Below are 21630 nucleotides of genomic sequence, written 5' to 3' on the forward strand. Positions count from 1 at the left end.
CAGACAGTAGTCACAGATGCTTCAGTACTATGTTACAGAAACAGAGACAGCAGTCACTGATGTGTCTGTACTGCATCACAGAAACAGAGACAGCAGTCACAGATGTATCAGTACTGTGTTACAGAAACAGACAATAGTCACAGATGTATCAGTACTGAGGTGCAGAAACAGAGGCAGCAGTCACAGATGTATCAGTATTGCGTTACAGAAACAGAGACAGCAGTCACAGATGTATCAATACTGCATTGCAGAAACAGAGACAACAGTCACAGATGTATCAGTACTGTGTTATAGAAAGAGATACAGCAGTCACAGACGTATCAGTATTGCTTTACAGAAACTGAGACAGCAGTCACAGATGTATCCGTACTTCATTACAGAAGCAGAAGGAGGAGTCACAGATGTATTGGTACTGCTTTACAGAAAGAGGGACAGCAGTCACTGATGTTTCAGCACTGTGTTACCGAAAGAGAGACAGCAGTCACATATATATCTGTACTGCGTTACAGAAGCAGAGGCAGGAGTCACAGATGTCTCGGTACTGCTTTACAGAAAGAGAGACAGCAGTCACAGATGTTTCAGTACTGCCTTACCAAAAGAGAGACAGCAGTCACACATGTATCAGTACTAGGTTGCAGAAACAGAGACATCAGTCACACAAGTATAAGTACTAGGTTACAGAAACAGAGACATCTGTCCCAGATGTATCAGTAGTGCATTACAAAAACAGAGACAGCAGTCACAGGTGTATCAGTACTGCATTACAGAAACAGAGACAGCATTCACAGATGTATCAGTACTGCGGTACAGAAACAGGGACAGCAGTCACAGATGTATCAGTACTGTGATACAGAAGCAGAGACAGCAGTCTGCTGTATCAGTACTGCATTACAGAAATAGAGACAGCAGTCACAGATGTATCAGTACTGCATTACAGAAATAGAGACAGCAGTCACAGATGTAACAGTACTGAGTTACGAAACAGACAGCAGTCACAGATGTATCAGTACTGCGTTACAGAAATAGATAGCAATCACAGATGTATCAGTACTGCATTACAGAAACAGAGGCAGCAGTCACAGATGTATCAGTACTGAGTTACAGAAAGTGAGACAGCAGTCACAGATGTATCAGTACTGCGTTACAGAAACAGAGACAGCATTCACAGATGTATCAGTACTGCAGTACAGAAACAGAGACAGCAGTCATGGATGTATCAGTACTGCATTACAGAAACAGAAGCAGCAGACACAGATGTATCAGTACTCTGTTACAGAAACAGACATCAGTTACAGATGTATCCGTACTGTGTTACAGAAACAGAGACAGCAGTCCCAGATGTATCAGTACTGTGTTACAGAAACAGAGACACCAGTCACAGATGTATCAGTACTGTGTTACAGAAACAGAGACAGCAGTCACAGATGTATCAGTACTGCGTTACAGAAACAGCGGCAGCAGTCACAGATGTATCAGTACTGTGATACAGAAGCAGAGACAGCAGTCAGCTGTATCAGTACTGCATTACAGAAATAGAGACAGCAGTCACAGATGTATCAGTACTGTGTTACAGAAACAGACAGCAATTACAGATGTATCATTACTCCATTACGGAAACAGACAGCAGTCACAGATGTATCAGTACTGTGTTACAGAAACAGAGACAGCAGTCACAGATGTATCAGTATTGCTTTACAGAAACAGAGACAGCAGTCACAGATGTATCAGTACTGCATTACAGAAACAGAGACAGCAGTCACAGATGTATCAGTACTGTATTACAGAAACAGACAACAGTCACAGATGTATCAGTACTGCGTTACAGAAACAGAGACAGCAGTCACAGATGTATCAGTACTGCTTTACAGAAATGGAGACAGCAGTCACAGATGTATCCGTACTGTGTTGCAGAAACAGAAACAGCAGTCACAGATGTATCAGTACTGCGTTACAGAAACAGAGACAGCAGTCACAGTTGTATCAGTAGTGCGTTACTGAAACAGAGACAGTAGTCACAGATGTATCAGTTCTATTTTTCAGAAACAGACAGCCGTTCAAGATGTATCAGTGCTGCATTACAGAAACAGAGACAGCAGTCACAGATGTATCTGTACTGTATTACAGACACAGAGACAGCAGTCACAGATCTATCAGTACTGCTTTACAGAAACAGAGACAGCAGTCACAGATCTATCTGTACTGCATTACAGAAACAGACAGCAGTCACAGATGTTTCAGTACTGCGTTACCGAAACAGAGACAGCAGTCACAGATGTATCAGTACTGCTTTACAGAAATGGAGACAGCAGTCACAGATGTATCCGTACTGTGTTGCAGAAACAGAAAGAGCAGTCACAGACATATGAGTACTGCGTTACAAAAACAGAGACAGCAGTCACAGTTGTATCAGTAGTGCATTACTGAAACAGAGACAGTAGTCACAGATGTATCAGTTCTATTTTTCAGAAACAGACAGCCATCACAGATGTATCAGTACTGCATTACAGAAACAGAGACAGCAGTCACAGATGTATCTGTACTGCATTACAGAAACAGACAGCAGTCACAGATGCATCAGTACTGCATCACAGAAGCATATGTATCAGTACTGCGTCACATAAACAGAGACAGCAGTCACAGATGTATCAATACTGCATTACAGAAACAGAGACAGCAGTCACAGATGTATCAGTACTGTGTTACAGAAACAAAGACAGCAGTCACAGATGTATCAGTACTGCATTACAGAAACAGACAGCAGTCACAGATGCATCAGTGCTGCGTCACAGAAACACAGGCAGCAGTCACTGATGTGTTTGTACTGCATCACAGAAACAAAGACAGCAGTCACAGATGTTTCAGTACTGCGTTACAGAAACAGAGGCAGCAGTAACAGATGTATTAGTACTGTGTTACAGAAACAGAGACAGCAGTCACAGATGTATCAGTACTGAGTTACAGAAACAGAGACAGCAGTCACAGATGTATCAGTACTGCGTTACAGAAACAGAGACAGCAGTCACAGATGTATCAGTACTGCGTTACAGAAATGGAGACAGCAGTCTTAGATTTATCAGTACTGCATCACAGAAGCAGACAGCAGTCACACATGTATCAGTACTGTGTCACATAAACAGAGACAGCAGTCACAGGTGTATCTCTACTGGGTTACAGACACAGAGACAGCAGTCACAGATGCATCAGTACTGCATTACAGAAACAGAGACAGGAGTCACAGTTGTATCAGTACTGTGTTACAGAAACAGACAACAGTCACAGATGCATCAGTACTGGGTAATAGAAACAGAGACAGCAGTCACAGATGTATCAGTACTGCATTACAGAAACAGAGACAGCAGTCACAGATGTATCAGTACTGTGTTACAGAAACAGAGACAACAGTCACAGATATATTAGTATTGCATTACAAAAACAGAGCCATCAGTCACGGGTTTATCAGTACTGCATTACAGAAACAGGGACATCAGTCACAGATATATCAGTACTGTGATACAGAAGCAGAGACAGCAGTCACAGATGTATCAGTACTGCATTACAGAAACAGAGACAGCAGTCACGGATGTGTCTGTACTGCGTCACAGAAACAGAGACAGCAGTCACAGATGTTTCAGTACTGAGTTACAGAAATAGAGACAGCAGTCACAGATGTATCAGTACTGCATTACAGAAACAGAGACAGCATTCACAGATGTATCAGTATTGCGTTACAGAAGCAGAGACAGCAGTCAAAGATGTATCAGTACTGCATTACAGAAACAGACAGCAGTCACAGATGATTCAATACTGCATTGCAGAAACAGAGACAGCAGTCACAGATGTATCAGTACTGTGTTATAGAAACAGAGACAGCAGTCACAGATGTATCAGTATTGCTTTACAGAAACTGAGACAGCAGTCACACATGTATCCATACTGCGTTACAGAAACAGAGACAGCAGTCACAGATCTATCGGTACTACATTACAGAAAGAGAGACAGCAGTCACAGATGTATCAGTACTGTGTTATAGAAACAGAGACAGCAGTCACAGACGTATCAGTATTGCTTTACAGAAACTGAGACAGCAGTCACACATGTATCCATACTGCATTACAGAAACAGAGACAGCAGTCACAGATCTATTAGTACTACTTTACAGAAAGAGAGGCAGCAGTCACAGATGTATCAGTACTGGGTTACAGAAGCAGAGGCAGCAGTCGCAGATGTATCAGTATTGCGTTATAGAAACAGAGACTGCAGTCACAGATGTATCAGTACCACGTTACCGAAACAGAGACAGCAGTCACACATGTATCAGTACTAGGTTACAGAAACAGTGACAGCAATCACAGGTGTATCAGAACTGCTGATTATCCAGGTGTATGACATGAAAGACCCACTTACTATATGATTACTCCCGAGATGTATAAGAAACATTTACCAGAATTACACATTCATTAATGTTTAATATCATATAGACTAGTCAAGAGCAATCTTTTTTTCTGTGAGGCCAGATCTTTTATTGTAGTCACTTCCCTAAAGAAGAAAAAAAAAGCAATATAAAGACATCCTGTGTAAATTCTTGTGCATAAGTGACCAAAGACTCCTGCAGCATATGGTTAACATTGTGGCTGTATCTGTTTCCTTGGTATTATTTGACTTGAAAACATTTCATGCTACTTCCTGAAATGTTACTGCATGCTTTGGCTTATCAGAAAGCATTTTAAGGAATAGCTCTGACACAGCATGACAGTGCTGCAACAGTTGTAAGTATAGCCGAGACACAGCCTGAACGGTTACATTTGCACAGCACAGAATAGGCAGACAGTCACAGAATCACTTAGTGATGGATACATACTTAAAGGGTCTAAGTACAAAGGTAGGTAAGAGTCTCTTCCTGTTAGATGTTAAATGCTTAGAGTGGTTAAAACTAGCTGTAAAACTTACTGATGCAAAAATAAACTTTTGCATATTTGTATCACTAGCAGGTGTGTTATATAGAACAGATAGTTGTCTCAATACTATATATATATATATATATATATATATATATATATATATATATATATATATATATATATATATAAATATGAATGTGTGCGCGTGCACGCGTGTGTGTGTGTGTGTGTGTGTGTGTGTGTGTGTGTGTGTGTGTGTGTGTGTGTATATATATATATATATATATATATATATAAATATATATATATATATATATATATATATATATATATATATATATATTTATATAACGAGAGAGAGAGCAAGAGTAAGACAGACAGAAAGAACATAATTCAGTACAGAGAAAAATGTAGTTTTCCAGCCTTAAAGATACTTAGGAAGAACAAAGCACGAAAAAGGAAAACTAATTGTAAAGGAATGATTACTCTTGATATCAGTAAACTATCGAAATAGACCATTGCCAAAACTTATTATGTAAGATCCATGTCATAGATACATTGCATTCTTATTAAACATTAGAAAAAAGGATTCGGGCTAGATTGTTTCTGCAAACCACAGTGTATTAAATTAAAACCAAATACAAGTGCTTTTGCCCTTTTCAGAGGTTTATCAGACCTAAGTAATATGGCAATAACAAGCAATATATACTTTTCTGTTTTTCATATAAAAATTATGTAAATTACAGCAAAGGCTTTAATCCAAGTGCACTTAAACATATCTTATTCATTGACAGTGATTGGAGCAGTCGTGCATGCATAGTTTGCAACTTTATTGTGTTTGGTACTTTTTACTCCTTATCGTATTAAATACAAAGGCATTGCTTATGATCAGTGTTATAAGTATAATGCAAAGTAAGCATCTAGTCTTGCATTTTTGTTGCATGAATATAATATCATATATAATAAAACAGATGACAGTGAGACTAAACCATTTCTTCCGTAAAATAATATACTCTCCATAGTGAATTATTAAGGGTAACCTTAGTGTCCCTAAGGTTCAAATATTGTGTATAAGTAACCCAGCTCTAACAGAGTTTGTCATAATAATGACAGCAATAGTGTGTGCAGATAGAAAAAACACAAGAAAACACACACACACACACATATATATATATATATATATATATATATATATATATATATATTCAGAAGAACTAATTTCCCTATAGCAAAGTTTTATGCAGCTGCTTCATCTCTTTGCTTAGGTATGGCTGAAGCCACATGTTAAGATAAATACAGAATACAGTTGCTGGCATAAAATCCTCAGGAACCACTTGAGTACCACAGCTGCTGAGCTAATAAGTCTGTAATTTATATAACGTGCAATCTGTTTGTATTCCTGTTGAGTGTGCAAGCATATGAAAACCCTGCTACTCTAATGGAGGCTAGGGAATCAGAGAAGAAAAGCCTTGATGTACATAGAAGCATTTTCCAGATTTTGATGTGCCTTTATTTTGTGTGTTTCAGTTTCTGTTTATCTTGTGCAATTTTTCTCTGTGTTGTTTTGTGCTCACTGTAATTACACCTTCCTGGTTAGTTTGGGACTGGCATTAACATACTGTTAATCATATTCAGTGGGTATTAATCATATTCAGTGCTTATGGCTTGGTTGGAAGGACAAATTAACTTAAGAGGTATTAGCATCAAAATCTAAATGCAGTCATTCCAGATGCAGTCATCTTAGTTAAACTGTGTTATTGTTGTGTCCTTTATCTTTATCTCACAAAAATCATCTGCCTCTCCAGAAATATTCTTTTGTACTATTGGAATGCAGCTTTTTAGCCACAGAGCTCAGCTGAGTCAACAGATACTTGGCTGTGTTTTGTGAAAGAACTCACCATACACAGTAAGTTATAGGACTTGCACAAAGCTGCTTCATACAGAACAAGGAAAGGTTAGAACAAGAGTGGGGAAGGGGCAGTTAACTAAAGGTTAGATAGATAGATAGATAGATAGATAGATAGATAGATAGATAGATAGATAGATAGATAGATAGAGAGATAGATAGATAAATAGATAAAACTGGAAGTAGGATGTGCCAGATATGCCAGATGGTAGCAATTTGGATGAAAGACAATGACCAAATGTTGTTTTGAATGAAGAACATAAGCTTCCTGAGCTCTAAAAAGTCTTGTAATTGACAAAAGCATTTATCATGATTATCTTCAATAAAGATTTGAAAAAGGAGTCTTCTTTGCTGCTAAGTTTCTTTTAACTTAGAGCTCAGGCTGCTTATGCCCTTGATTCAGAATTGAACATCTGCTCATTGTTTCATCTGAACTGCTACCATCTGTCATATCCCACTTCCACTTTTATGTTTGTCCTGGTGGACTATCATGGTGTCCCACCAGGTATGGATTGCCAAGCTGAACTGTTTCCACATTTCAGGCAACTATTTGATGCTTATAGACAGATATATAGATAGATGTGTATGTGTGTGTGTGTGTGTGTGTGTGTGTGTGTGTGTGTGTGTGTGTGTGTGTGTGTGTGTGTGTGTATGATGAGATGGGCTTCTGTTTGTTTAGATATTTCTTGTTCTTTACTCATCTGAATTTAGTGCATTCAGTAAAGTCTTTCAATTGTATAACTACAGAATTTTTTAAATCAGTTTTACAACAAATACTTTTGTAAACTGGCTGTCTTTGAATAGCTAATCACATGAAAACATAAATGAGATTCTTGGTGCCATCAGCATTGCTGTGTGTAGTTGTGAAACAAATATGACCGCATCTGAGATAGTTTATTGTAATACAGGTGAAGAAGATTTTAGTGTTGCAAGTGTTCACTTAAAGATTTACCTCCAGGCTTGTGAGCAAGACTGTTTTCAATAAAGTTTTCTTCAGATTGTTGTTCATAGGTTCATAGGTAGGCACTAGGCTATCAGCCCAAGGGCTTAAGTAAGCCTAGCCTCAAGGTTCCCTGGCTTATGCCACCCAAGAAAGTTATTTTCCTGTGCCCCTGTTGAGCAGAGCCACAGAAGTGATCCTCAGGGTGTATTTCCTATTTCCCATCCACTCATCAAGATTTTTCTTGAAGAGTGCTAATGAGAAACATTACTTGACATAGATGGGTAGCTTGTTCCAGAGTATGGGAAGTCCCTGGGACAGGAATCTATCCCTCCAGCATGTCCTGTTTATTGAGGTGACAAGGTTTAGGTTCCTAGAGCATGTAGCTTGGAGGGCTTGGGATTTTTTAGGTGTAGCATGTCCAACAGCTCTGGATTTGACATAGCTTTATATGTTAGGCATTGATCACCTCGGAGTAGGTGATATGCTACAGAGTAAAGCTGGAGTTTTTTTGAGATGGTCAGTGTAGGGCATCTGTTTGAGGCCAGTAATCCTCTTTGTGAGGTACTTCTCTGGCCTTTCCAGCTGCTGCAGATGTCTTGTGAGGTACATTCCAAAAGGGGCGCTGTACTCTATAATGGGTCTAATGAGTGTCAAGTAGAGGGGAACAATGACCTCTTTTTTCCTGGATGAGAACCCTTTTGTGATAAGATGTGCAATGTAGAAGGGTTTCCTGACAACTGTGGGGATGTGATTATCAAAGGAGAGACTACTGTCCACCTGAGCCCCAAGGTCTCTTATCACACATTCAGCATTAAGTAGACTGCCGCCTATGTGGTAGTTCATGGGTAAAGAGTTTTTACCAAAGGGGATGACAATGCACTTTTTGGCATTGAGCTTGAGGCCATGGCTCTGACACCAGGCATCTGTCTCAGTGAGGCCCTTCTGTAGGATGTCCACATCATTTGGGGACTCGACTGTGGCTCCTAGTTTGCAGTCCTCTGTGAACTTCATTAGGCAAAGGCCTTCTGTGTTACCCTGTACTTCAGAGAAGTAGATAGCAAACAGGAGAGGTCCCAGGACTGAACCCTGTGGTACTCCGCTTGTCCCTGGTTTGCTGGTTTGAAGTCAGATCTGGAGTCTGCAACTTTTACATTGTGGGTTCTGTCAGTGAGCCAGTTGGCAACCCATGTTGTGATGTAGGGATTTATACCTAGTTTAGTGAGTTTAGCTATAATTCCAGAATGGGGGATGGTGTCGAAAGCCTTGGCGAGGTCAAGATAGGCTGTGTGAACCACCTTGCCCTCATCTACGGCTTTGGTGACTGCCTCAAAGAAGTCAATTAGGTTCAGGAGGCATGATCTACCTTTCACAAATCTGAACTGGGTGGGGTCTAGAGTTTGGAGGTTACCAATGTCTTTGTTTATGAGTTCCATGACGATATGTTCCATGGCCTTACAGACCAAGCTCGTCAGGCTAATAGGGTGATAGTTCCTGTGGTGGCTCCTACTTTGTAGAGTGGGATAACTGTTGCTGTGCGCCATTCAGTTGGCACAAAACCTGACATGAGGCTAAGATTGAACATGGTGCTTAGGTAGGAGCCAGTTCATTCTGAAGTTCGTGAAAAATGCAGCCTGGGGTGGTGTCCAGTCCCATGGATGCTGTGTTTTTGGCTTTAGAGAGTGCAGCTTTACCTGTGTAGTTGTGATTACAGGGACTCTGCATTCTTCCTGTATAGATATGGGTCCTTTAGGGGGTGAGAGACGGGTAAAGTTAGCAATGAACCTATCTGCCAGGATGTTGGCAAAATCAGTTGGTTCTGTAATTTTCGTGCTGTTGTGTTGTAACTCAGAGCAGATCTGGGTGTTGCCATTGAGATTCTTGACATAGCCATAGAATGCTTTGTGGTTGTTCTTAGAATCAGTGGTGATTTTGTTTTCATAGCTAGCTTTGGAGGATCTTATAAGGGATCTCAGCTTCTTACTGAGGCCGACCAGGGAGCTCCTCCACTCATGGGATTTTATTCTCTTTTCCAACAGTTTCTTCTTTCTGTTCTAGAGTTTGTTTATGGCAGGGGACCACCAGATTGGCTTCCTTTTTTTGGAGGATAGCATTTTGGTTATGTTTGGGATAGCATGATCCATGCACTCCTGTAAGTGCTTATGGAGTGCATTTGTGCAGGATTCAGCAGTCGTAACTGTATTGTCCATCTGCATGGGTGTCATGAAGTTCACCACTTCTGTCTTAAGAAGCATGAAGTTGACTTTGGAGAAGTTTTTTACCATGATTTCTTTAATGGGGGGGATGTGGATATCTAGGGTGATTAGCTTATGGTCGGATCTGACCAACGAGGAGCTGACTTCAGGTGTGGCACACCTGTCACTCATATTGGTAATGACTAGGTCTAGGATATTGTTGCCCCTGATGGGGGTGTGGAAAAGTTGATCCAGGGCATTGGAATTTATGAATTCCAGAAAGCGTTGAGCAAAGTAGTTGGTACATGAGTAGTTTTAACCATTAATGGTGGGGTAGTTGAAATCACCCATTATTAGGGTGTTTGGTTGAACCCCAATATTTTCCAGTATATCAAGAAAAGAGGAGTGGGAATCCTGGGGCATGGTGGGGGATCTGTAGCAAGCTACAATTTGGATTGCAGTTTTGCCCAGAGTTAGTGGCACTTGGATAACCTTAGATGCATTATGCTGAGCAACTAAACTGGAGGTGTGGATATCCTTAATGAATATGGACACACCTCCACCTTTGGTGTTCCGGTCCAGGATAGATGGCCGAAAAGTGTGGTATGAGTTATAGCCTGGTAATGCAGGGGTGGTCTCTGGAGCCTTGAACCAGGTCTCAGTCACTGCACAGATATCAATGCTCTCCATTTTAAGGAGTGCCTCGAGGGAGTGCATTTTGAGATTGAGACTTCTTGCATTGAATAGCATTACCCTCAGTTTTTGCTTGCCTGTTCCTGTTACAGTGGTGAATTTGTCATTTGAACCTTGCCTAAAAAAGGCACTATAGTGGCGGCAAGTGTCTTAGCCAGTATCCAGAATCCCAGGGGTGACAGGTGCAGGCCATCTCTGGCAAAGCATCATGGTCTGTCGACCATGTCGTCCCAGGCAGACATATACTGTATCCCCTTAGAATGACACCAGAGGCTTAGCCAATTGTTGAAGTCAATCATTTTGTCCTTGTACTGCGGTATCATTCTGGGCAATGGCAGGATGCTACTCAGGGCTAGGCTCATACTTGCCTGGGCTACAAGATCTGAGGGCTCTTCCATGTCTCTTTTCATGTAGTCCAGGGAGGTACATCTCAGGTCGTTCACACCAACATGGACAATGACAGAGTCATATTTGTACTTGTTGTGGAGTGACCTGAGTGTGCGGGTTATGTGGTAGATCCTGGCATCCAACAGGCAGCTGACAGTAACCTTCTCCTTGTTTAGCCTGGTGAGTGGGACATCAGTGTGCCTGACTATAGAGTCACCTATGACTTGTGTGTTGGGTACGTTGTTTTGCCTTCTGGGCTGTGGTTGAGTGTCACAATGAGTCTGTGGGCTATGTGTCATTTGGCTTGTGTTGGGGGGGTGGAGGCTGCTTGCGTTTCTGCTTTGGAGGTCTCTGTTGCTTGAGCAGATTATTATTGAGAGCATCTGTGAATGTTTTTGTGTTTCTATGTGTGGATTTTGGTGGTGTAAGTTTAGTGGGACTATGTGATGAGTGTGGTGTGGTGCAAGTGTTTAGCTTTTCCTCTTGACTGTCAAGTTCAGTCTTGGCTGGAGAGAGTTTTACCTCCAGTTTAGCTAGATAAGTGCATCTCTCACAGGTTGTAGTGTTGGGTAGTAGGAGGAGAGGGTTGTCTGTGTACATGAGGCAATCGCTACATTGCCCCAAGATGTCCAGATTCATCAGATAGACAGGAGAGAACACTGGGAGCTGACCCTTGGACATGCCTGAATAAGAAACTATTTTCCTCTAGACAAGTGAGGAAAGTGAGTACAAGAGCTGTTTTTCTCTAAGCAAGTGAGGAAAGCAAGTAGAAAAAGTGTTTTCCTCTAGGTAATGAGGAAGGTTGAGTGCTGTAGTAATTTGCAGCTTATTTAGTGCTTACAACAAATTCTGAACAAGTGCAGAGCATGAATAAGCAAATTCAAGTGCTAAAACTAAGAATCTGTATCTGAACTAGACTAGTTGCAGGAAAGAAACAAGTGCAAATGCAGGCTTTTAAATCAGAATGTTTAGAGAGATGGAAAAATTGCCCAAATGGCAAATAACTACAATTTCTGGGCCAGAAACCACTCCTTATGTGGTAGATAGGTTACCTAGTGCTTACCACTCCCACTGATAAGCTAGCAGGCTTCCCTCCAACACAGACAAGCTTGGGGGGCTCAAAAGCTTACAAACAGTCCTGGATATAGCAAATCTGTATCTGGACTAGACTAGTTACAGGAAAGGCAGGAAACAAGCATACTTTTTTTGTTACAGTTAAGCAGAACACAGGGAGATTCTAGTAACGTTTTTTTTTTTTTATGTAAAGGAAAGGGATAAAGGAGAAGCAGAAGATAATTTAAGGTTAGGAAACTAAGTGGGTTGGCCTTCTCAAATGTTCTCACTGTGTTACGTAGAATGAGCTAATGACACTAGACTGGGAGGAGTGCCCCAGATCAAATTTGCAGTAGGGGCGGGCAACTGCAAAGCCACCAAGTATAACAGCAAGACACCAACAGGGAGGGAGGGTGGAGAACAATACTACAGCTACTGTCCTACACTCTTAGACAGTAAGCACTACAGAAATGTTTATCACAGCAGAAGAACAGCAGTGAGCCACAAAATGAAAGTTTTTAAACAGATAACGGAGCAAGGGGACTCTACATAATGCTTTTAATTGCAAACAAATCAGTTATATCATACACTCCTTGGCAGGAAATCAGAACAAACAGGTGCTTAACAAGTACAGAAAATTTCCAGTTAATATCTTTCACACAGTGAAACTACCTAAAAACCTTTACAAACAATGTGACAGTAAAAACCTTATTTATCAGGCCGTGTAAGGCAAACAATTTTACTTCAGCCATGCAGATTAGTTAATAGCAATAAAATACAGTAAAAAGTATGGCAGCAGGTAATAAAAAGTGCTATATATAAATTGCTAGAAGCAATAACTAGTAAAAATAAGCAAAAAAACAGGATACTTATTGTTATATATCTCAGATCAGAGTTGTAGTCAATACTCCTCCGCCACTCAGCTCAGTGTGTATAGACAGAACTCCTCTCAACGTTAGGGCTAAAATACCAGAAGATACAACCTTAAACCATTTTTAAAAAGAAAAAGCTCTAAAGAACCAATGAGTGCTTACTCCAAGCCCTAGACCATCCAATCTCCAGCAGCCAGCAGCCAATCAACACAATCCTGCCACGAAGGTAAAGAAAGGCTTCTGCTAACCTGGGCATGTGCTCAGAACAACCACTGCAAAAAGAAACATGCACAGAGACAGCAAATCTGAGGTGGGACAATACTGCAGCTACTAGCCTACACTCTTTTAGACAGTAAACACTACATAAATATTTATCACATGATACTCATTTTGTTTACCCACAACTTCAGCCCAAATGCCCAACATGTAGTGTAAATGGTGATGCCACATATGGCAGTCAGTCATGGGATGGCTGTGCCAAAATCAGGCTAAGAAAAGTGGGAAAATATACCACGACATGCAAAATAACATTGAATGAAAGATTGTTTTACGAAAGAAGTTATGCAACCCTTGTTTCCCTGTTAAGAAATACTGCTGTTCAAGAATTATACTTTTGATTAATTTTAATTAGTTTTGTCAAGACAGCAAATAAAGCCTGGCCTACATATTCAGTGCTAACAGTGTTCTTGGGAAGCAAAGTCATTACCCGCTAAACATAATAAGTGAAATCCAACTGTGCAGTAGCCACTGTACTGTATGCCAGTCTGAAAGCTGCTTGTGGAAATGAATCTCTTTCCTGATATAGAAATATGCTTTTATTTTAATCCATATGCAGATGAAAAAATGTTGCATGTCTATCTTTGTCAGAATGAGCTTTTCTGCTGTTCTAATCTGTAGAGCCCACAGCACACTAAACACAGACAAGTACCTTCTCCCATTTTGAAATAAATATGTCAATAAGTAAATGCATCCATATTTAAAGAAATATACGCCTTTGGAAATTGCTTTAAAAACCCTTACTGGTATAAGTGTTTTTTTTTTTGCAAAATAATAGAGGAAGATGCATCCTAACACAGCGTATAAGTAATTCACACATTAATACCTTTTTTGTTAGTCTTAACAGGGACATATGTATGACAGGCATATATAACCTTTGTCTCATAAGCTCACAAAGCTTCAGAAACAATGAACATTCGAAGGCAAAATCAGATCTTAGAAAACAGTACAATACATAAGACACATGAGAGGTAAACTGTGTAATGTGTTATAAAGTTGACAGTTTCATAGCGCTGGCCAAGTAAACTAATTCATATCAATTAACCATCCTAACCTAAATTTATAAGCCAAATATGGAGTTGAATAAAAATAGTCTTAGGATTAGTTGCTGTCTGACTCAATGGTACAGAGAGATAAAGCCCTGGCTGTGATCCAGTTAATCCAGAATCAGTTAGCAACTGATAACTGGAGCAGGGGAGAGTGAGCACCCAGTGGCAGCTAACTGATTCTGAAGAGAGGGTGGCAGCCCACTTTGCTGCAGCAGTGGTATCCAGTGGACAGTTTAGTTTTGCTGGAAAGAGAGCATGGAGGGGTAAAACTTGCATGATGAGCAGGTTGTGTACCCCATAACTGAGGACTGTGTGGCCCAGTATTAAGAACTACTGTGTGCAGACAGACCCCGCTTCCTCACACTCCCAGATTCAGTGTTTATCTGAGTGAAGATCCTGTGTGAGCACACCATGGAGCTATTGGGGGTAGGGAATAATGGAAAAACATTACTGACTGAATAATGAGCTTGAGAAGAAGGGAGACTTGATGACAGCAGACACAGAACAGAAAAAGACAAAAAAATCGTAAGATAGGTCATTATCTTCCTAAAGGAAATTTCTGAGTCAATAGCTTTGTCTTTGCTGAATGAATACCATCACACTGGATGTGTGCAGATGGACTCCAGTCACTTTATTAACAAAGCATAACAACATCACCATCCCAGAAGCATATTGTTTGGGTTTCTGTTTATGACTCTGGTGACCTAGCAATCAGACAGCTAGAGGTCAGCTGTGAGCAAATGTGCCAAGTGCCTTCAAGAATGTTTCCTTTCCCTGAGAGAGCATGGTCCTTGTGTCAAATGTCAACCACCTGACTGACCCTGGTGGAGCACAGGCATTTAGAAAATGCACAACATTTATGTCTAGTTCCATAATGACAGTCTGACACTAACATGTTCATCAAAAGGTTATGGTATGGCTCATTTCTGAATGGAAAACATGTGTGAGGCTTCTTGGCTCACAGGTGCAAACCTTATGTATTAGTGTCTTAGACTCCTGAACTAGTGAATGCAGGCAGGCTATCACTGTGCTCACAATTAATCATGATGCCTTAGACTCCTGAACCAATGGATGCAGGCAGGCTTTCACTGTGCTCACAAGTAGTCAGTGGGCAGTTAGACACCCCGTTGAGATATAATAAAGCCCAGTTAAGTGTGAAAGTGCACATCTATTTAATATCTTTTACTTTTAATAAATAAACATTGATTTTTAAACAAGTTATAAATGCTTGGTAAGTGTCAACTGAGTTTGTCTACAGCTCATGGTATTTTTTTTCCAAATTTTAAAGTCTCAGATAAACTTGTCTACAGTTCAGAGTTCTTTTTTTTCCTGATTTTAAAGTCTCCACCAGCAACGTCATTGCTCATGAAGTACCAGTACCAGTTTTCCTTGTGGTTTAATTATTTATTGCAGATATATATATATATATATATATACATATATATATATATATATATATATATATATATATATATATATATATATATATATATATATATAGATTTGCTTCACAAGAATGAAAGACTACATTACTGAAGATGAGAAGGCTGAGACGAGAACTCCAAAACTTCATTTCAATGAGCGACCACAGATAGCTAACACGTTTCCAATGATAAGTAACCACTGTCCAACAACTAACAGAAAATACACTGCACCATCTCAAACCCAAACAGGTGGGGGTATATGCCCCCCCCACACACACACCCCTAACTAAATATACCAACTCTAGGATTGCACTACAGTGGGGAAAAGGGTAAATTTCCCCTTCTTGGCCAACTGGCTACTTACCATTGGAAATGTGTCAGCTATGTAGTCGTTCATTGAAATGAAGTTTCAGAGTTCTCGTCTCAGCCTTCTCATCTTCGGTAATGTGGTCTTTTGTTCTTGTGAAGTCGACATATATATATATATATATATATATATATATATATATATATATATATATATATATATATAAATAAACAAAGGCTATTAAGATACTGTTTTAGACAACACCAAACTCCTTTCCATTTAATGGTTAGTGGCCTCTTTAGGCACTTAGAGCAAAAAAAAAAAAAATGAGCTGTGCACACACAGGATTTCCACTCAGATAAACACTGAACCTGGGAAGGTGAGGGTCTGTCTACATACAATAATTGTTTCAGTTCATTTATGTGGCATTCCTTTAAAGAGACCAGACACTATGAGAGTGAGACTTTTGCCACATACACCTTTGGCGGCAGACAACTCTGCAAGGGGTGTATGGAGTGTAGGGCTATGCTTTGTTTATAAATCTGCTCAAAGCCCTCCAGAAGGGCATTTGTTTTCAGCATAAAGTTCAAGCTCCATTTGAGACTCTAAACACACAGTTCTCCAGTCTCCTTCTCAGCATGAACAATAAAGCTGTGCTAGCACCACTGCAGACAATGTCCAGCTAATGACTGCAGGTATCTGTCATTCCAGTCCCAAAGTAATTAATAGCTCTCTGCAAGTCTTTGTAAGCTTATTTTTTTCATTGTCATCTTCAGATTTATTTAAGTGCTTATGCATTTAACACATAACAAATTAAAATTCAATAAAACAAAACAATTACAAAAATAAGATATTACTAAAAAAAAAAAATCAAAGCAAAACATTGTCTTGCTGTATCGTCAGAAAAGATTAATTCAAAAAGATAGGCATTTAGTACCTAAGGCATTGTAGTTGCATATTCCAAAGAGATGGACCTTGTTACACAAAGGTACGTACACTATGTTTCCATAGATTCACACATTTGATTGTCAAGCTTATAACGTTCTGGCCTTAAAAAATCTTGATGGCCATAACATATATTCATATTTTTACTTCCCATATAAGTATAAAGATTATTTTTGAAGGAAGCTAATGATTAAATTCTTCTGATTGTAAGGGGGAAGCTTATTCCATAACCCTGGAAAGTGTTATGTAAATGATTTGCCTTTTTTTTTTTTCTATTACTGATATTTATATTTAGCATCAGGATCCCTGATCTGGTGTTAGCCCACCCAGTGGTACATTCTAGACATAGATTTTTAAACAAAACCTGGTCAGGCATTGCCTTATACCCCACAAAGAGATTGCTTCTTAGTAACCTGTAAGAAGCAGACTATAATGATATTTCCCAAAGCCCTTATGAATAATTAAAAGCTTTCCAACCATCTGATGTTTCTAGCAAGGAATCATTTGTAACTTTTCATGTTCTATAAGCTGTCTCATTTGAAGGCTACAGTTCACTGCATTACTTTCAATAATGGGTCAGGTATTTGATGTATAAAGTGCTACAGTGAGCTCCATGCAGTGACTAGGCATGCTTTTTAGAATTAAGTGACCTACAGAATTTGATATTCTGACTTTGGTAGATACATAGTGGCCAACATTTAAAATCATGTCTACTATTAAACCTAGATATTTGAAGCAGTATTATCTTTTATGATTTACATAATTTATTTTATAATAATAGTTTATGCTCTTTTCCAACATTTGCTGACATTAAAGTTGAGGTCATTATTGCTACTCCATGTCTACATTTTTATTAACCATTTTGCAGAACTTTGCCATCTTTTATTGTAGTAATTATGTTCTACAGTTTGGTGTCACCATCATAGTTAGTTATCTACAGTCAATTTCCCACTTTTACATCTGTTGTGGATGGTCTAAAAAGAAGTGGCCCCACTGCAGAGCTCTGATGGCCACGAGAATTAGCCCATGTTAAGACAGTTAACCACCTACCCTGACTTTTTGCAACCTGTTGCTTAACTAGTGTTTTACCCATGACTTGACAGCTATGGCTTTTCATTTCTCAATGATTTCATTACGTGGTGTAATCTCAAAAAACACAATAAGATCAAGATATGCAGTATGCAATATTATTCCTTCAAGTGTTTTTATCTCTTCAAATAATGCCGCAATATTAAGAAAGCAACATCTCCATTCATCAAGCCCATACTGCTGTATATATAACGGAAGGAAGCTCTCTATGTCATTTTGAATAAGCTCCATTATGACTCATTCCATAATTTTAATTTTACATACAATTCTAGTTAGGCTGATTGGTCTAAATGTTTTTGACTTTGATTTGACCCCTCCCCTTTGTGAGCTTTTACCACTAAAGCCTGTAACCATATGTTATGGACAGTATCCATGTGCTAATATTTTGCTTAATATGATTGATAGTGGTTTAGATACGTTTTCCTTGAATCTTTGTATGAAATTGTCAGGTTTATTGTCTTTTTTCCGAGGGACTTGAGCTTTCATTTTATTCTACTAGTGGCTGCAGTTGTCATGCTTGTAGTTATATAAAATATATATTCCTTTTCTTGACAACTATCTGTAATATTTTTTGTTATTGTGAAGTCCAATAAACATTTATCTGTAAGCACATTCACTTTATCCTGTAGCTATGTGCATAAATCTCAACCTTTTAGTGCAATAATTGGGGACAGAGTTAAAAAAATAAAGAGGTACAAAGGCCCAAACCCAGGGACAGATTTTTAAGCATTGAGTTCATAGGCTTAGAAAGTAAGTAGAATAACAGTTTTTCATTAGCATGCATTTTCTGAAGAATAAGAAATCTGAAACACAAATATTTGTTATTATTTAGTGATTGCGATCCTCAAAGATTTACCAGAAACCATGCATTTTTAGAAGCAGAACACTATCAAAGACGTTCAGGGATATATGATAGATATGACTTGGTGATTTTCTTTCTTGTTTATTGATAACATGTTGTATTCACACTTTATCCCTTTTATTTTTTCTGATTGCAAGTAAAGAATGCTCAGTTATAGCTTCAGAATTTGGGATTGATCTAAGTTTGTGGTTAGAACTGTAAGATTTGCTAAAAAAAATAGTAGTCATTGTACTTTGCTTAAGCATAGCATAGATTTTGGAAGCAAAATATTTTTTTTTCCTAGTTTTGTATCCCATTAATTTTGTGATTCAAACAAAGTGTACTTTGTTTGAATTTATTGATATGTGTCCATGACTGCAGAAGTTTGTAATATGATCAGTTTAATTGACAATATCCTAAGTAAACTTATTTTGGTCACTGAGGATAGACCACAGTCTGTTTTCTTAAGTATGGCATCTATTGTTTCATAGTTTCCATTGGTAAAGTCTAGGAAGGAAGGAAGATTTATAACTGAGTTTGATTTTATTCTTAGGTTAAAGGTGATAGCATCATGGGCAGTGTTGATTACGAAAGGCATAACCATGAGTGGAGAGAAGAAACAAGATCAGCACCTTGGTGACAGAATGTGGCACACAACGTGGGTGTTAGGAGATAGGTAACACTTCCAGCTAAGAAGAATTCACCTCAGGTATCAGTAGTAAAAAGCAATCTTTTGGGGCAGAGACACAGAATGTCAGACTTTGTCAGAAAGTCAAAAAAGAGAATAGTAGTGCCACATAACTAGTCCCGTCATTTCTTATTTATTTACGTTCCAAATACAGCATGTCTAAGATGGAATGTATCTATTTGCTTCAGGACTTGCTTTTTGTTACTTAGCAGTTTTGTATGTAGCACACTTCCTTCTCAAATAGACCAAAAGGTCACTTAGATATGTCAGTTCTACGAAACAGATGTTTTTTCGAACTGGTCTTTCAGAATGATAGTGAATGAAACTGCAGCTTGTCAAAATGAACTTGTAAACCTAATCGCGTAAAGAAACATGAAAAGGGTAACTTCTGTTATTTTCTTTGGGAGGCTTTGCCACTCCTCATCTCTGTGTGTGCATGTATTTGCGTGTGCAGATTTGTGTGAGATTTTGTACTCCCATATACCCCCACCCCATTGGATTATATATTCCATTCTGGTCTCACAACAAAATGGAGAAAAGATCAGTTTCCAAGTTACTGCAATCCCAGTATAACAGTGCTTATTTTGAAGAAGGTCCTGTTTAAGTAACTGTATGTGAAAATGATGACTTCAAATACACATATACATAGAACTGAGTGACACTGAAAAAAATGCTAAAATGGAAACTGATGCAAAATTAGGTGTTTTGCTTCTCAGTTTGATCCCTTTAATAAAGAAATGTGATGTATGCCACTGTGTACTTTAGAACAGTGGTTACTCAACAATTCAGCAGAAATATGATATATAATCATCAACAAAATGTCTTCAAAAAATTAAATAAATCAGTAACGTAATGTGTACCAATAAAATAGTCAATGTGCTTTTCAGAAAAAAAAGTGTTTTAAGGAAAGTATTTCATGTAGACCTTGTATTTGAGGCTTTTTAGAGTGAAAATTCAAATAGTTTTCTTGCTTCCCTAACATAGTAAGCTTGTTATCAACATACTTTGGACTAGGCATGTATTACAAACGGGTTCACTACATATGACCGAAAGTTCATATGACTGAAGCCCATTTGACTGAGACCAAATGACCGAAAGTTCATTTGACCAAAAACCCATATGACCGAAAACTCATTTGACCAAAAAACAGCACTGGCAGGTATATGCCCTATTCCCCACTGTAGTGCGACCCTGGAGTGAGAATATAAAGTTAGGGGGGGGTGTGGGGGGTGAAGCCCCCCACATAATTGCAGTTTATGCACTATTACATGCATGTGTATCCATTAAAAATGCATTAAAACATATAACATCAGTAAAAACTGTTTGCAAAGTGTGGGGGGCTATGCCCCCCACACCCCCAATGTGGGGGGCTGTGCCCCTACACCCCCCTAACTTTATATTCTCACTCCAGGGTCGCACTACAGTGGGGAACAGGGCTTATACCTGCCAGTGCTGTTTTTCAGTCAAATGAGTTTTTGGTCATATGGTTTTTCGGTCAAATTAATTTTTGGTCATTTGGTCTCAGTCAAATGGGCTTCGGTCATATGAACTTTTGGTCATATGTAGTGAACCCTTACAAACTTATGACTCCCACAGAATCAATATGACACTCAAGATAATTTTTAAAATGAAATCCCACTGCTAGATCTGTTATAACAGTAATAATATTCTTCACTTGTTCTTGCTCCCCGGTTTTAAAAATTCTTACCGTACTCAAATCTGTCCCTGATTTTTGGGGATATCCCTGATTTTGACTCAAAAATTTTAGGTATGTCCCACTTCATCCCTTGTAAAACTGGTGACCATTGGAGAAAAGTACTGAATTAGTAAAATAATGACAATAATGAGAGGTGAAGACTTCTTTTACTTCAAAAAATATATACTAATTCGTAGACTCTTATTCTATCAACATTTCAAGTTAATAATACTAATATTTTAAAAAAAGTTCCTGACTATATCTGATTATTTCTACATTTGTCCCTAACGCTGATGTGGTTTGTCTCTGATTAATTTGAGAACTATACTTCTCAATGTTTTTTATTTCATAAAACCTAAGCGTAGAGCACC

General features: G+C 38.9%; 1 protein-coding gene across 1 annotated transcript in view; it reads left to right on the forward strand.

Moving 5' to 3' along the window:
- Window positions 1-4791: 4791 nt before the first annotated feature.
- Window positions 4792-21630, forward strand: part of CASS4 (Cas scaffold protein family member 4) — a 340933-nt gene continuing 324094 nt past the window's right edge. The window contains exon 1 of the mRNA XM_044090045.1: window positions 4792-4879. Within this exon, the coding sequence (XP_043945980.1) occupies window positions 4847-4879 (33 nt within the window). The 5' untranslated portion in view covers window positions 4792-4846. The remainder of the gene's footprint in view (window positions 4880-21630) is intronic.

Source organism: Protopterus annectens, chromosome 12.part0, assembly GCF_019279795.1.
Source record: "Protopterus annectens isolate FY-2018-M chromosome 12.part0, PAN1.0, whole genome shotgun sequence".
Classification (NCBI taxonomy): Eukaryota; Metazoa; Chordata; order Ceratodontiformes; family Protopteridae; genus Protopterus; species Protopterus annectens.